This window comes from Manis javanica, chromosome 3, assembly GCF_040802235.1.
Source record: "Manis javanica isolate MJ-LG chromosome 3, MJ_LKY, whole genome shotgun sequence".
Lineage (NCBI taxonomy): Eukaryota > Metazoa > Chordata > Mammalia > Pholidota > Manidae > Manis > Manis javanica.
This window is the reverse complement of record NC_133158.1, coordinates 197,154,521-197,171,411: the sequence shown is the minus strand read 5'-3', so window position 1 is coordinate 197,171,411 and position 16,891 is coordinate 197,154,521. Positions and strand designations below refer to the sequence as shown.

At 40.2% G+C, this 16,891-nt stretch overlaps 1 protein-coding gene across 7 annotated transcripts in view; it reads left to right on the top strand.

Annotated features, from left to right (window-relative positions):
* Positions 1-16,891, top strand: part of DCLK2 (doublecortin like kinase 2) — a 167,639-nt gene that overhangs the window by 108,101 nt on the left and 42,647 nt on the right. For 4 of the 7 annotated variants that reach the window (XR_005062999.2, XM_037024628.2, XM_037024627.2 and 1 more), the window contains exons 3-6: positions 1,708-1,810; positions 6,164-6,265; positions 7,127-7,177; positions 10,839-10,933. Coding sequence is in view for 6 of the 7 variants with exons in the window: in XM_037024628.2 (XP_036880523.2) it covers positions 1,708-1,810; positions 6,164-6,265; positions 7,127-7,177; positions 10,839-10,933 (351 nt within the window). In the remaining variant the exon portion in view is untranslated. The remainder of the gene's footprint in view (positions 1-1,707; positions 1,811-6,163; positions 6,266-7,126; positions 7,178-10,838; positions 10,934-16,891) is intronic. The other 3 variants (XM_037024630.2, XM_037024629.2, XM_037024633.2) reach the window with 1 other exon arrangement.

Below are 16,891 nucleotides of genomic sequence, written 5' to 3'. Positions count from 1 at the left end.
TCAGGAAGAGTAGTTATATCTATCTCCCCAGGCCCTCTGGGGTTGTCTGGGTGATTCTTGACTGAACCAGATTCTTCTCCCTTTTCATGGCATTAGAGGTAGTTGTGGGCATGTGGCATGTGTGTCAGCATGGAGAACAAAATCCCTTCCTGCTTGCTGGTCGCCTTGCCCTTCTCGGCTGCCTGTGTCAATTTCCCGCATACCAGGTGCAGCCTGCAGGTTAATCTCCTGAGCTGCCATGGGAAGGGCAGCCCTCTGGTTAGCTCAGAGCCCTTCGCATAGTGGCAGGTGCACTGGGTGTGTTCTCCTGCAAGAACAGCGTCCCTTCTTGCCTTCCTTACCTTGCCCTGGCTTCCTCTGTCTGTGTTGGACAGCTATGCGCTGGCAGCAGCCTCTTGGTCTGGCCCGGGCAGCTGCATGCTGGGAGGAGACTCTGGGTGGTTGCTGTGCATGTGGCCGCTCTCTGGCTGCTTAGCTGGTATGTCGGGGCAGCGCCAGCCGGCGGAACGAATGGCAGGGTGCTTATCACCGTGAGGGTCTTCAGATCTGTTGCCACTCAGGGGGTTGGAATTCCCAGCCTGCTGGGCTGAGTGTGCTGGGATGAGTCAGTCCAGCTGTTAAGCCCCTGTCCCTTAAAGATTTTCAAAAAGCACTCGCTTTTCTTCTGTCCCAGGGAAGCTGGTTGTAGGGACCTGCTTGCAGATTTTGCTTTTCCATTTCCCTAATATCCAGCACATCATGCAATGTGTGTCTTGTGCTCCTGGTGCAGATTACTAAGGCTGGTTATTTAGCAGTCCTGTGCTTCCGCTCCCTCCCCACTCTGACTCTTTCCCTCCCGCCCATGAGCTGGGGTGCGGGGAGTGCTTCGGTCCCGCTGAGTCCTAGCTTTGTATCGTCCTATTTTTGTGAGATGCTGAGTTCATGCAGATGTAGATGTAGCCTGGCTGTGGTACTGTATCTTCAGGTCTCTTTGTTAGGCATAGTTGTATTTGTTGTATTTTTAAAAATGTATATGATTTTGGGAGGAGATTTCCACTGCCTTTCTCACATTGCCATCTTGGCTTCTCCTCGGAGGTCCTTTTTGAAAAAAGCATATGAAATGAAGTTGGTGCTTTTAGGGTACAGGGTCTTGAAAGGGCCCTGAAGCTTCAGCCTCATCAGCCTCTTGGCAGTCCTCCCTGGTCTTAGTGGTACTGATAGTGGTGATGACGGAGAGGAGCATTAACACACTGGGCACTTAGATGCCCAGCACCATGCCAACCAATTTTCATACATGAATCCTCAGAACAAACTGAGGTTCACTCTACCAGAGGCACAAAGTCATGTCCAGGGTCAGTTTGGCTGGGAAGTGAATTTGCTAAGAGAGTGGAGATAGGTGAAAAGGAAAACTATAAACTAAAAGCAGAGATCTCCATGAATTCCAGTTGTGCCACCCGTTAATTCAGGAAACCTGGAAAAGTATTTCACCCCGTGTGTATGTCATTGACTCCCCTGTAAAACAAATTATTGATGCCAGCTATGAACCCCTCATTGTGTTGTAAGTGTAAGTGTTTTATGAAGAGTCAAGTGCTTGGAAATGTGGTGTGATAACGTTTCATTCCAACTCAGTATTACAGGTGAGGCTTGGAAATATATTTAATTTTGCAGATTCTTATTTCACTTTTAATGCTTCTAATTTATTTCTTGGACATGTTTTTTTCTTAATAGGTCACTTGTCTACAAGACTTTTTTGGCGATGATGATGTTTTTATTGCTTGTGGACCTGAAAAATTCCGTTACGCTCAAGATGATTTTGTCCTGGATCACAGTGGTAAGGCAGTTCTTTGTCTTGGTGACCCTCAAATGAAGGGTTGGGATTTAGGCACTTGGTGCATGTTAAGTGGTGTAGCATGTTGAAGAAAGATTGAATTGGCAGTACTCTTTTTGAATTAATGAAAGTAGAAAATACAATGAAAGCATTTGCCTAGTTGCAAAACACAAATAAAAAAAAGAATTCCAGCAGTTTTCAGTTTTTAGCACTGGTCCTGCCTCTTTTTACTGCATTGTTTTGCCTCTGAAGTGGATTTTCTGCCTCTTTTCAGAATAGTGACTGGCTCTGCCACCTTAAATATATGTATAGTACCAAACCTGAAATGGGTAGTTATACATTTTTCAGGTTCATAAACAGATACATAAAAAAAGGATAATAAGTAAATTGTTAAATCACTATCTCAGGTTACTTTTTACCTCATGTTCTGTTTGCAACTTAAAACATGCATTGTTTATTTATGCAGAAAAAAAATTTTCATTGATGGGATGAGAAAATCCCTTTCTCTTAATTTTAGCCAATATATGGAATTTTCAACTATTAGCATTGATCTCAATGATTTAAATGTTATTGAGTCTGCTTTATTTGGTTGTCTAGAATTAATTTAAACCTAATACAATAATAGTGATTATTTTAACTGGTAGTAAAGTCAACTTCATCTTTAAATGAGATAAAATAATACATAACATTTCAGTGGAGAGGGATGTTGAGATACAGTCTCTTAATTTCATGAATGAGGAAAGTTGGTTTTTCATAAACAGACTTATGGTAGACCTGCTCTAGTTGTAGTGATTCTGACAGTCCAGATTTAGAGACATATATTACCAAATAAGGTGATCCATAGCCTTTTTAAAATTCAAGATGATACATTCTGTGGTACCAAACTTTCTTGTGTAATTACTTCCTGTTACACTATGTCAATTACAAACTTTTTGTTTGGAGCCCATTTATCTATTGATGCCAGTGTTCTTTGAGAGTTTCTGTACTGTCTTATATTTTATTGGACCGGGGCTGCTTTAAACTGGTAATACCCCTGGAAAATGCTAAAAGAATCGCAGATAATGTTGTTTTGTATTATCTATACTAACTTTCTCCTCTATTCCCGTGGATTATTAAGGTTGGAAACATGCATTTACATATCATCTGTATTTTACATCTTTATTTTAATTTAATTTCATAATATTTCTCTGATATCAATATTAGTTATTTTGAAAGTTGAGACGCTGAAACTCAAAGGTGTGCTATAGGTTATAAAGCTAATTTGGGTAATAACAACAATAAAAACATTCATTGAGCACTTATGTACCAGGCAGTACTAACTGCTTTATGTGCATGTTGTAAATTTACCTAAGTTGGTTGGGTCATTTGTAATTTGTTGACTGTTGATGGATTCCAGTAGTGAGGGGTGGGTGAAAGCTATTGATTTCTTGTCTCTCAGTCAATAATCACTTAATTTTCTGCAACTGGCTATCTTGCCTGAAGGTTTAAGCCCCATCCAAGTTCACCATGGATCAAGTGTGACCAAAGAAATAACAGTGGAATGTCCTTGGGGTGAAAGGGTTGTGCCCAACTTTATTCCCATGGTGGCATCCTGTCCACTAGATTCCTGTCCATTCAGAGTAAGTCAGCATGCAGCAAGCCGGTCCCTGCCTCTGGGCCCCTCTGCCCACACATCTGTCTTAGTTTCTCTCCTTGGCACTGCCACCACTCCAGTCTTGACTCTGCTGTCCTGCAGCCTATCACTGCATCACCCAGAGCACTGGGCAGAGCTCTTTATATAGAGTCAGTAATGATGGATTGCCCACACGTGTGTAGTTAGCTAGCCAACGAGGGCCAGGTGAGAATACTGGCCACAGGAACCTTCACTTTATCCACACCAACTCTGTCTCTTTTAGGGTTTCTGACATTTTTCATTGAAGATCCATTAAAATGCTAACCTAGTCTTAGTCAATTAATGAAGCACCCCTGTAAGTGCTGGATGCGGGACTGGCTCAGATTCCTAAACCGAGGGTATAGTTCTCCGGTTCTAGTTATTGGCTTTCTGGATTTACACATCCTGTTCATAAAAGAGTGGCAGTGCCTTTAAGGTGTTTCTACCTAATCCACACACCACCCTTTTCAACATTGGAATACTTTCTGACATCTGTAATGCTAATTAACTAAGCTGCTGCTGTTATAGCCCCTTCTGAGTAAGGTTTTGATTAGAGTCTTTCAAATGCTAACTAGCCTCCCCTGGTGTGTATTTTCCTGATTAGTATACTTCACATGTTAATTTATTGCCTCTGATGTATAGATTAAAACCAGCCCACCTTTTAATCTTCTTGCATAAATTGAAGTATTTTAGTGTAAATTACAGACAATATGTTATCTGATTTAATCCTTATAACAAGCCCTATGAAGCAGATTTATTCTTATCCCAACTTCATAGGGGAAAAAACTGAGGCTTTTTAGAACCTAACCAAGGTCTGCCTGTTAGCAAAGTTAAATCCTTGATTCATCTAAAATCTACAGGATTCAAACCCATATTCTTTGATCCATTTCGAGTTTACTTTTGTGTATAGAGTTAAACAATAATCCAGTTTCATTCTCTTGCATGTAGCTGTCCAGTTTTGCCAATACCAGCTGTTGAAGAGGCTGTCATTTCCCCATTGTATGTCCATGGCTCCATTATCATATATTAATTGAACATATATGGTTGGGTTTGTATCTGGGCTCTCTAGTGTGTTCCATTGGTCAATGGGTTCTTGTGCTAGTACCAAATTGTCTTGATTACTGTGGCTTTGTAGTAGAGCTTGAAGTTGGCGAGCATAATCCTCCCCACTTTATTCTTCCTTCTCAGGATTGCTTTGGCTATTCGAGGTCTTTTGTGGTTCCACATGAATTTTAGAATGATTTTCTTCAGTTCGCTGAAGAATGCTGTTGGTATTTTGACAGGAATTGCATTGAATCTGTAGATTGCTTTAGGCAGGATGGCCATTTTAACTATTAATTCTTCCTATTCATGAGCACAGGATGTGTTTCCATTTATTGGTATCTTCTTTAATTTCTCTCATGAGTGTCTTGTAGTTTTCAGAGTATAGGTCTTTCAGTTCCTTGGTTAGGTTTATTCCCAGGTATTTTATTCTTTTTTGATGCAACTGTGAATGGAATTGTTTTCCTGATTTCTCTCTCTGCTAGTTCATTGTTAGTGTATAGGAATGCCACAGATTTCTGTGTATTAATTCTGTATCCTGTAACTTTGCTGAATTCAGATATTAGATCTAGTAGTTTGGGAGTGGATTCTTAAGGGTTTTTTTTATGTACAATATCATTTCATCTGCAAACAGGGACAGTTTAACTTCCTCCTTGTCAGTCTGGATGCCTTTTATTTCTTTGTGTTGTCTGATTGCTGTGGCTAGGACCTCCAGTACTATGTTGAATAACAGTGGAGAGAGTGGGCATCCTTGTCTTGTTCCCGATCTGAAAGGAAAAGCTTTCAGCTTCTCGCTGTTAAGTATGATGTTGGCTGTGGGTTTGTCATATATGGCCTTTATTTTGTTGAGTTACTTGCCCTCTATACCCATTTTGTTGAGAGTTTTTATCATGAATGGATGTTGAATTTTGTCAAATGCTTTTTCAGCATCTATGGAGATGATCATGTGGTTTTTGTCCTTCTTTTTGTTGATATGGGTGATGTTGATGGATTTTCGAATGTTGCACCATCCTTGCATCCCTGGAGCAAATCCTACTTGATCATGATGGATGATCTTTTTGATGTATTTTTGAATTTTGTCAAGCCCATATTCTTAATTATCCAAATTAGAAGTGATGATTTTAGCAATAATTAGTTCTGGTACTTTAAACACTATTTTATTTGGTGATCTACAGGAAGACCAAAGTTATTGTTTTAAGCTAGTTTCCTCATGTTTGATGTTCCATACTTTGGGAAGATGGAAAGTAAGACAATAAACATCACAAGTAAGTTCATAAATTAGAGCCCCATACCCTTCCAAACATAAGATAATCAAGGAGTTGGAGAGAATAGTGAAACTGTAGCCTTTTGATATCAGTGCTGACAAAAAAAAGTTGCACATGTTTAAATTAGGCTGTGTGTGTGTGTGTGATCAAGTTAGGACATTGGGGGTTTTGTATCTACTAATAACTCCATCTGGAATGCGGTGATGTCACCAAATGTTTTGCCTAACTTAAGATAACCTCAGGTGTACTTTTGGGTCATTTGCTTTGTATGTTAAAGATGTTTAGCAATAAGAAAAGCAATCAGGTCATGGTTGTAGGCAGTGAACTGCTTTCATATGTGGTCCTCCTTTGGCTGGCATTAAAACCACATCTATTTAATGTACTTCCCCACCTTTCTAGAGTGCCGAGTCTTGAAGTCATCTTATTCTCGCTCCTCAGCTGTGAAGTATTCTGGATCCAAAAGCCCTGGGCCCTCTCGACGCAGCAAATCACCAGCTTCAGGTAGTTACCAGAGAAAACATGGATGGTCACAGAAGGAGCAGATTGTCCTTTTTCAGATTTCTTTAATTTTTATGAACTAGTAGTCTTTCCCATGCTTGTATGCAGCCAGGTTCCAGAACAACAGACAGATGACATGTTTTTTTAAATAAAAATTTTAAGTTTCCTAAGGGACTTGTTTTGTTCTGACACACTTTCTCATGAACAATCTTATTCTCTAGAATCTTCTCCTGATAGCTACATAGAAGTGTTTTGCATTTTGACCACAGTATACTACATTTTTTATTTTGTGCTACATAATTGTGTATATTTTCATCTCTTACTGGCTTAAAACACACATATATATATACACACCTAACACAGAAATGTATTTACTTGATAAATTTCCACAAACTTTCCTTCACCAAGCAATTCAATAGTAGCATTGGTTGTTGGAAAGTAGTACTTATTTAAGAGTCAGATTTACCTGTAATTAAGTTTCTTTCAGATCTTAAGCTTGTTGATTTGTTGTAATGTTGACTGATTTTGCCATTAAAAAATTTTAAACATCTAGAACTTGATCTATTGATTCCATAGGATTTGCTTATAGTAATTATAAGTAATTTTGCTGATATTTCCCATTAGGGAGAGCATGAAAAAACATTTTACATGTGGGAAATCCAGAACATGTGGAAGTAGTGTCATTAAAAACTGTCTCAACTGACCTTTCTGGGGGCATTCCACTTTTTGCTGCTTCCCCTTGAGCACCCACCCCACTTTCTTTAGGTTGGGTTGTACCCTTCTTTCTGTGTAGACGTTTAGACCTGCTGAATAACCACTCTCCTTACTGTCTCCCCCTGCTGTGTATTTACTGAATGTGTACAGTAAAGAGGGGTGGCCACTACTCCAGTGCCTACTCTACAGCCAAATCCCCAGGTGAGCCATGACGGTTATGGCTTTGTCGCTCTGCTGGGTTTCGTTTTTGTCTTCTGCCACATTTCTGTTTCTTTCTGCTCCATTTCCATGAATGTATCTGGCTTGTACCTGGGTACATCTCTGTGGTGTGAAATGCTTCACAGTGCATAGGATGTCTCAGCCTCCCAATTTAGGAGAGAATCATTGTCAGAAGATTGCCAAGTGCCTGTCTGTGCACTTACAGGATAAAGTGATTGAGGAGGCATGTCGCCTCAAGGGGCCTAACTTTCAGTTAATTTTGCAAAGTATTCTGTAATTGAAAAAAGCTAAAGTTTGTTGGTAATGTGAAAATGGCCATAGAAGCGACTATCCTCCTCTGTTCTCACCTTCCTTCCCCCCCACCCTGGGATCAGTAGGCCCCACACACTTATTGACAATATGAATATTTTAAAGTGAAAGCATTTATGCCACTAAGCTTATTTCAATTCATATTGTGCTTTCTGCAGTGTGTCTCAAACACTGGGAAAGCTAATATAACATGAAATTTGCATGAATACACAACTGAGCTTATCATATAGCAAACGTATGTTTTTGTCAGATTCTTAGCTTTTTGGTAGTAGGTTTACAAACATTTTTCATGTCAGTGAAATAAATAAAAATTGGGAGAGTGTTTCAAGAATCAAGTATTAAGATGAATCCCATTTTGTCTCCCCAAGGTCTGAAGAGGGGAAGTAACATATTCCACTAAAAACATGTTTCATAGCCATATTTGTTTGTCTTGCCGACCAACTGCTTCATAACCTAGTGTAATAAATGTATAAATCTTTTAAACTTCAATTTGAAATGCTTAGAAATTGATTCAAGAAAATCTTAGCATCCCAGTATCGTAAATTTTTAACTGGATCCATATTTGTACTTGATGTAGTAGAATAGATGTTAAGCTTATAAGTAAATGTTGAAAGATGTTCAAATCACATTTCAGCAGGCAAATGGCTTCTTAATAAGAGATTAATTCCAAGGCATGTTCAACACATACTACAGTTAGAAAAACTGAGAAAAAGAGTTTTGAATTAGAAGCCATGGCACTCAAAAGTATAACGTGCTTTCACAGACTGCTGTAGTTGTAGTATACCTGCTACCATTTAGAAAGTTCCATGGGATTAATTGGAATTTCAAACAGAGCTAGTAACTTTGTAAACATAATATTATACTTTTTCAATCTTGGGATAGAAGTGCTCCAGTAAGTGAAGCCTTCTGGTTGACTAAATTCCTCAACAAAACTCTAATTTATCAAATTTAGCTAAACAGTATGTAATAAACATGTAGAAATTAATCGGTAATTTAAATGGGTAAACAGTTAACCATAATTTGAGTCTTAAAAATTCTCACTTTAGGTTTCTAGCTTGTGAATCAGAGTCCATAAAGATGAAAAAGTATTCAGAACAAACAAGCAAGCAAGCAAAAAAGCCCCTAAACTTATTTCTTACCATAGATTTGAGAAGAAGGTGAATAAAAGCCTTGTTTGAGGAGAGAGAATCAAGAGAGTAGAGTAGTGAAGGAGTGGGGGCGTCACACAGATGCTGGCCGGTCACTGGGCACCTTGCAGAGGCCGGCAGTGGTGTGAAGGGAGAGGGCACAATATGATGCTGTCCTCAGTTCCACTTAGCCTCCCACCGGAACAGGAGAAGTGGGCAAATAAATGAAATTAAGGAGTACTCATTAGAGAACATTGTTTTCCGAACCTTCCAAATGCTATGGGAAACTTAGAGGGCTACATGTGACTTTTAATATCTCTTTAGGATGAGAGTTATTTTGTGGAAAATAATGGATATGTAGTTACTGACACCAGTTACATCCCTGGCAGTGAGTTTTGTTTAGAAGCTATAGAAACTAAGAAATTATTCTTAGGGAGATTGGTCTGCTACAGAGATCACCATTTGCAGGAATTGATTTTTCTCCTGTAGTCCCTTTTCTATCACTGTTCCAAGGAAACCTTTCATATATATCAATGTGGTGTCTGAGTATCAGTGAGGGCTAATAGCACTTCCTGAATAGGAACTGGGGACTGTAGAGGCTGCTGTGTGAGTGAAGTAAAAAGGAAGAAAATTTGGTTTCAGCCAACAGCAAGCTTCCTACTTCACTACCCATAATAATCTCTATTTTATGTGAATTTCTACCACCAGTTCCCTTGAAAGAGATTTTTTTAAAGAAATAACATAATTGGAATTTAACTTAATTGAGCAATAGCCAGGGCTGTGGAATATTCTTAGGTGTGTTTAATGAATTGTAGTTTCTTAGATCATACTTGCCCTCAAAATACCCACATACACGTGTTAAGAACATCTAGATAACTGATCATTATTTATGAATGAGTGCTTTTAGATTATTAAAAAAATTAAAGTTCGGTCATTTAAAAGCAACTGGAAAACTTTTTCATCTTTACTCAATTTTCAAAACGAGCAATACAATAAATAAACATGGCTTACACACAGGGATGTCCGTGTTTACAGATAAGGTGATCCTTCTAATCACGAATACTTGTTGATCCGGGACTTTTGCCTTCACTCAAGCGCTGGTGCTTCCTTTCTTGAGTCACCTAGTCAGGACCTTTATGTCTGCATTTTTCTTGTTACGTTTATTAGTATCTTTTAAAATACTCGTTGTCATCTCCCTCGTAGTAAAAAAAAAAAAAAGGGAGATAGACTTCACTTTTCTTTCCATAGGGAGAAATGGCAGTTTCATCTACTTTGGGCAAAAGCTTCAAAGATTATTGATAAAAGGGGTGATAAGTACTGTTTAGAACAGAATTTAAAAAATCACATCAATACTAGATGTTAACTACCAGCTTTGTGAAGTTACGGTAGAAATAGATCCAGGTGATGCAATTAGGAGTAAGCATGAGCCATACTGAAAGCTTTGGCCAGCATTCTGTTGTATAAAATCTGCGAACTGACTTTACCTTCTGAACAGCAGTGGTTGTACTCTTACTAGCATCGGTTGTAAATTGAGCTTTCAACCTAAGAAGTGCATGGAAGTTTGGAGGGGGATGCATAAAAAAAATCAAGATTCACTAAAAATAGGAGAAATTAAGCTGTGAAGAAAATGGGAGGAATTAGAAATAACTAGTCTAGATAAAAGAATGGAAGAGTGTCTTTTATGGCCTTCAAACAAGTTAAAAAAATGCTGTGTAATTTTCCCTTGCCATTTAGAATGCAATTAGGAAGTGTGTTTGGGTTACAGAGGAATTGATTTGGGAGAGCCATAGAACTCTCTGGTTATTTGGTTGTATACACCAAAATAGTGGATATTGGAGGTGATGAAACAACCTTCGCAGCAAACCTTGCAAATGCAACAGCCATTGATTTTCTCTACCCTTGCTGGCAGGCAGGATATACAGACAAGCTCTTGTTCACACCTCTAATTCCATAACGTTTGATGTATTTGTTTATATCACTGTTGGAAAACTTAAATAATTCTAGTTTCACTCCTTATTTGTCTGACACTTTGTCTGTAATGCAACAAGGTACATTATTTTTGCTTTTTGCTGATTTGCCATTTGCTTTGAGCTTTAAATTAATCAAAGCTTCATTGGAGCTACATTGTGCATGTGCTTGGTGTTTGTACACCATCTGATTGCTTTGTGTTTTAATGAACTCTTTGTCCTCTGTTGTCTCATGGTCAGTTAATGGAACTCCCAGCAGCCAGCTTTCCACTCCTAAATCTACAAAATCCTCCAGCTCCTCTCCAACCAGTCCCGGAAGTTTCAGAGGATTAAAGGTATGAACAGAATATTGGTATGTTTGTGTGACTGTGTTATTTTGAGTTGCATAGTTTAATTTGTTCAAGGACTTGAGTGCAGTGACAAATCAGAAAGGGAAGAGTTTAGGATTTGGAGCCAGGAAGACCTGGCTTTGAATCCTGTGTCCTGTTTCATCTTGTAATTTGAGCCAGTCACTTACCTCTTCTGAGCTGAAGTGTGCCCATCTCCAAAATGGGAATAAGTTGTGATTAGGATTGAATTTTATGTGGTAAAGTAGTGGTAAAATAAATAGTAGTTTTTATGATTATCTAAATAATTTGCAATGGCACAGCCTTGGAGAACACTCTAATTCTTTTTAAAATCTCATTTTGAATCATGATTTAAATATTGCTAACATTTGTGAAAATAGAATGAAGTACTGCTATTGTTCTTACATACACAAGTAGTAACACAAGAAAGTATGTTAATTTGGCAAAGAGTTAGATATAAATTTTAGGTTTTGACTGTAATGTCCTAAAAATATAAACAGTAACTTAACATGATTAGCAGCTGGTGGGAGAAGAATGATGAGCAAAACCAAATCTGCAAAATTTCAACAAATTTCATTTGATTTAGTAGCATTCAATAATTTAAACTTGTAAGAGAAAATCTGCCTGGTAGAATAGCAGTAAATAACTGGAGTTAGACTGAAAGTTTCCTTTATAGAAACACTCAAATTGTCCCTATTGTAATGGACTCCGAGAATACTGCATATACACTGTGCCACGTGTGAATGCGTAAATTAACTTCATTCTCTTCATGTTTTGGTTGACGTTGGGTATATGTTTGTTAGGGATGCATTCACCAAGTTGGTTAGCTAACCTTCAAGTATTGTCTAAATGGTTTTCTTTACCTTAAGAATGTTGAAAAATATTTTTCATTCATAAAGTGAGTGGTAAGAATTCCCCCCAGGGGAAAGAGAAATGAGAACCTGCTGACTCTGGCATCTTGGCCCTCCCCACTTCTAGAAGGGTTCCAGGCTCCACCTGGTGAAGGTTTGCTTTTTCTGCCTGAGGATGTTGTGTCTACCTCAGAGTGAGCCTGCAGAGTGACTGAAATCAAAAAGAGAATTCCTTCTGGAAAAGGACAGACTGTTTTTGTACCTGTTTGCTTACGTACATTGGCAGAATTTGGAGTGAGGCTCGTAGTGTAAGTTTGGGAGCTGTGGGCACCTGGCTCTCACCCACCTCTAAGTGCTGGAAGCTCTTTATCAAGAGAACCAGGCGTTTTCTGAAGTGCTGAGTTGGCTTAAGTCAGTTTATAGTAAGATTCCAATGGAATTCTTAATTGTTGATTCCAAAGAAGTTATGTAAATTAAAAACCACTAATAAGCTAAGTATGTTTAACTTCTCTTGCCCAACTTGTTTCCCCCAGAATAAGTAGTAGGTGCAGTGTTCTTAATACAAGTAACTTAAAAGAGAACTAAAGTAAAAATAATTCAAGTTGATTCACCTCTTTTCTAGTTTTCAGTTTCATCTTGTGTTAAAGTAAAAGCAGGTGGCTCCTAGTGCTGGTAATTGTTAACTAGGGCAAACCCCACACTAGCTTTCTAGTGAGCCGCATGCAAAAGGTCTCCTATTTCTCCCCAGGCCATGGCTCCAGGCAGGGCATCAGGCAGGTACCTTTGTCCCCTGCTCATGCAGGGTCCTGGTCATTTCCCCCTTTTTTGTTATTTGTTGGTAACCTGGACTTTCATCTTTCTTCCTAGTCCAACTTCTAAGCCCAAGACTGTTTTTTAAATTGTTGCCACTAGATCAGTTGGTACTGCTTAATGCTCAGAGCACACACACTCCTTCACACAGGCACATTGGCTCACACGAGACCTCTTGCACTTTTGGAATGAAGATGCATGGAATTTAAAAAATAAGATAACTTGTATTATTGCTGAGACATTGGATAAAATTATTCTCACTAAGCTGAGTGTATCTTTATTATAGTAACCCTGGCATTTAGCAAGTGCTTAAGTATTACTTACTGGAGCTGAAAGAGATAAAGAAAATTAAGGGATATGCTGATTACTAGTCAACATGGAAGATGAGATGATCAGAAAGATTAGGAGTAGTGGTCTTTCCTTGAGCACCCTCCACCGCCCACACATTCCTGAGGCCCGTGGGCTTTGCAAACAGCTGTGGGACCTCTTATAGGAACTCTTTGTCATCTGTAAATTAAGGATGTTTGATTTTAAATTGCCTCTAAAATGCTAGGATTGTAATTTGTTAAATTTGCAATAAAAACCTATTTTGGTAGCTGGGGAGTCTATTTCTCTTCCTCTCACTTTGAGGCTGATACAGAATTACAGAATTTTACATTAAATATTAGCAGCTAAATGAGTCTCTGACACATTGATGAGCTTTTAGGCCATAGCACTGCTGCCTATTCCCCTGGGTCATGACTTGTGGAAATTTCATCTCACTGTGGTTCCCGACAGCCCATGGTATATATATATTGTTGTTGGGATGAAAACCTGCCTTTGAAACATGGCAACTTAGTCATGTTGCTTACTGTACAAAAATGCCCTAATTTTGATGTCATTGTGAAGCCCTCTCTAGTCAGCATCTGTCCACATTTGCATTATTTTCCCTATTCAGTAACACTACAAATGGAGAATTACACATAATCACCATGTGCTAGTGCTCTGCTTTTTCCTTCCCTCTCATTTAAAATAGCTAATTAAGATCAATTAAGAAGGAATGTCTGACAATGGAGGACTATTTTTCATGGGCAGGAACTCTTTGCCACTATTTACCCTAGTTGGATGCTTTCACGGTTTTGGGGATTGGTAATCATCCAGAGAATCAGAGAACTGATAAAAGCAAGGAAACCGATCCAGGACAGCATATGGCGGAGTTGACACGGTGTCTCTCTATCTACCAGGGCACAGTTTGTGGCACATGTTTCTTTTTTTTTTTTTTGTTATCTGTGTTTGACTTCATAGGGAATTAAGCACAGTTAAAGGGAAGAAGAATTGGGTACTCTATCACAGTTTTCCCCCTTGTGCCCGTTTCTGGGAATCGTTTTGATGTTGTGCTGGGAACGTTGAAAGGACTGACAATGAAAATAGAGTGATACTGTGATGATTAATTTCTGACCATGGAGTGTCAGTGGCCTTTTTGTTTGCTCACTGAGGAAGACAGGAGAAATATCGGAGCAGCCACTTCCCCACAAAGAGCACTCCTACTTCCTTCAGAACCCTCTTGTGAGCAAGACAGCTCTGTCCCATTCATTTGCACTCATGTAAGGCCGCACTCCTTGAGGGGCTAGACCAAAGCCAGGAGAGGAAGCAATGCTTTCTTCAAATCATGAATAAGTTTTGCAGGATGGGAGTGTGAGAAGTAGGGTGGCAACCGAGTAATGAAGGTTCTTTTAAACCCCAAACTGAAAGACGTTAGGACAGCTGAGAGTTAATTGTACCTTGATTATGTCTAAATTTTTTTTTGTTTTGCTGGTTACCTAAAACCTGTGATGTGAAAACTGAAAGTGGCCTCTTTTAGTATAGTCTTCATTTTCATAGTTGGAGAAATGGAGGTTCCGAGTTGTGAAGTGACTTGCATAAGGTCCAGTGGCCAGTAGGGGATCTCTTACCCTCTCTGGCTCTCTGTCTCTAATCTCCTGCCCACCCCACCCGCATCACTGGCTTCAGTGACTCCAACACAGGCATCGCAGGAGGAAACTTGTGTGATTAGTATGGAAAAGCTATGCTGCGTAAATCTTTTGGGAGGCTGAGTGCTGGGGGTGGTTGGCTCAGTCACACCTGGGTTTAAGTAGGCACAAATGCTCTGAATATAGAAAGATTGGTAGAGTAGGAAAGGAACTAGGAGGGGAGTGTTGGGAAAGAGAGAGGTGATCCTGGGGTGCAGGAGAGGCAGATAAAGGGTGATGGAGAGTGAAGAGAAGAACTCGAGGTGACAGCTTTTCTTGGAAGATGTGGGGGTAGAGATCGCTAATAGGTCTCTGATGGGAGCTCTTCAGGTGAAATAGTCTACTGTATGCCCAGCACCTCCACCTGACCACATACACTCTTAGGAAAATGATGAAGTTCAAACTGGTTACGATTATTGGTTGTCTTTGCAAGCCTGCAGTGCAGCTGAGTCTTGTCAAGACTGACATAGGTAGGAACAAGATAGTGTAGTCCAGGCCCAGCAAATGCATGGGTACAGGATATGAGAGAGTGTTACATGGCAGGCCTGTGATAGAAGCTACACTGTGAGTATGGTGGCAGACCTGGTTTGAAAGGAGAGCCACGCTAGTAACCACTGCCTGCGCCTAAGGACACAGTGAGTCAGCAAGGCCAGTCTGTTAACATGCAATTGGAAACAGCATGGTCAGACCAAAAATTCATAAAATGAGTTGCTAGGGCCACCCCGCAACTCTCTGTTGGGCTTCTTCCCAAGAACTTTGTCTCTAGGTATTGGAATTTGGCCTTGCTTTTGTATGGATTTAGGGAATCTGACCTTCATACAGGGCAAGACCACTCATTTTAATAGTCGTCTGGGGAGGAGGCATTTCCGCAGTCAGAACAAGCCTCCTCCCCCGCAATGCACCAGGCTACCTACCACAGCCAAGCACATGGGATGCCCATAGGCCTTTGCATAAGGCCAGTTCATGCCACTGTGTCCTAGGCCAGTGTCAGGAGGATGCAGAGCAGCTCCGGACTCCCGTTTGTTTTTCTTTTGTTCTTAATTACCGAAATTTTCTGAATTGTTTCAATATGTTCCAGTTAAGCTTAGGGAAACCCAGACAAGTCTTTGTTTCTCTAAGCCCAAGGACAACAGTCTTGAAACCCAAGACAAACCAACTTAGGCCTGAGGTTTAAGGCAGAAACCATGTCCCCTGGTGGTAGTTATACAGAAAGAGGGTCTCAAGCATGAAACTCCCTCCATGCTCCAGCTCCAGTTTTCACATAAGGGTAATTTTGCTTAAAAATTAACATGCAATAATATATAAGAAGGAAGAGAGAGGGAGACTCCAGATTTTATTACCTCCTCTGCTTTTCTCTCTCTGACTTTCCCTCCCAACTACTCTTCATCTCTGCTTTCCTGCCCTCTCTGCATATTCCAACCCTATAGTCCTCTACAGATAACTCTGTTCCTATCAAGTTACCCAAAACTTAGAAACTTGAAATAACAATAAAAAATTATTTTTTCACAGAGTTCTTGTGCGTGAGGAATTTAGGAGCAGCTTCCCTGGGTGGTCCTGGCTGAAGATCTTTGATGAGGTTGTAGTCAAGGTGTACACCAGGGCAAGAAGGCCTGCCTAGGAATGGAGGATCCCTTCCAAGGTGTCTCTTGGTGACGAGTAGGTGCTGGCTGTTGGCAGGAGGCCTCGCTTCCTCTCTGTGGGGACCTCTCCATAAGTCAGCTTGAATATTCTAGAACATGGCAAGTGGGTTTCCCCAGAGCAAGTGATTTGAAAGAGAGTACTGTGCAGAAGTCTTCCTTTCTATGACCTGGCCTTGGAGGTCAGAAACCATTGTTTCCATAGTATCTTGGTAGTCGTATGTCAGCTCAGCTGGTCAGGGGAAGGAGCTACACAAGGGCATGGAAACCAGGACGTGGAATGGGAACCACTGTGGAGGCTGGGTGCCACACCCCTTCTCTCTGACTTCATCTGTTTATCAGCCACCCACAGTTTCTGAGACTGCCCCTACTCCCTTAATAGTTTTCTGTCCATTCTCCCTTTTGAGGGCCACAGGAGTCTCTCTCCCCATAAATCTTGTTGCTTTGTTCTTCCAGTGTTTTTGTTCTCCAGACCGACCACTCCCTGCCCATTCTTTTCTCCCCTTCGAATCCTAGAATTCCGCCACCACTGCCATTTTCTTCTCTGAATCCCCGTCTTCCTGATCCTTCATTTTCTCCTTGACCTCAGCCCATGATCCCCGGTTTCCTCTTCCCGAGCTCCTCAGAACCCCTTCGATCTAGCTGATAAGTTTCCTTGTG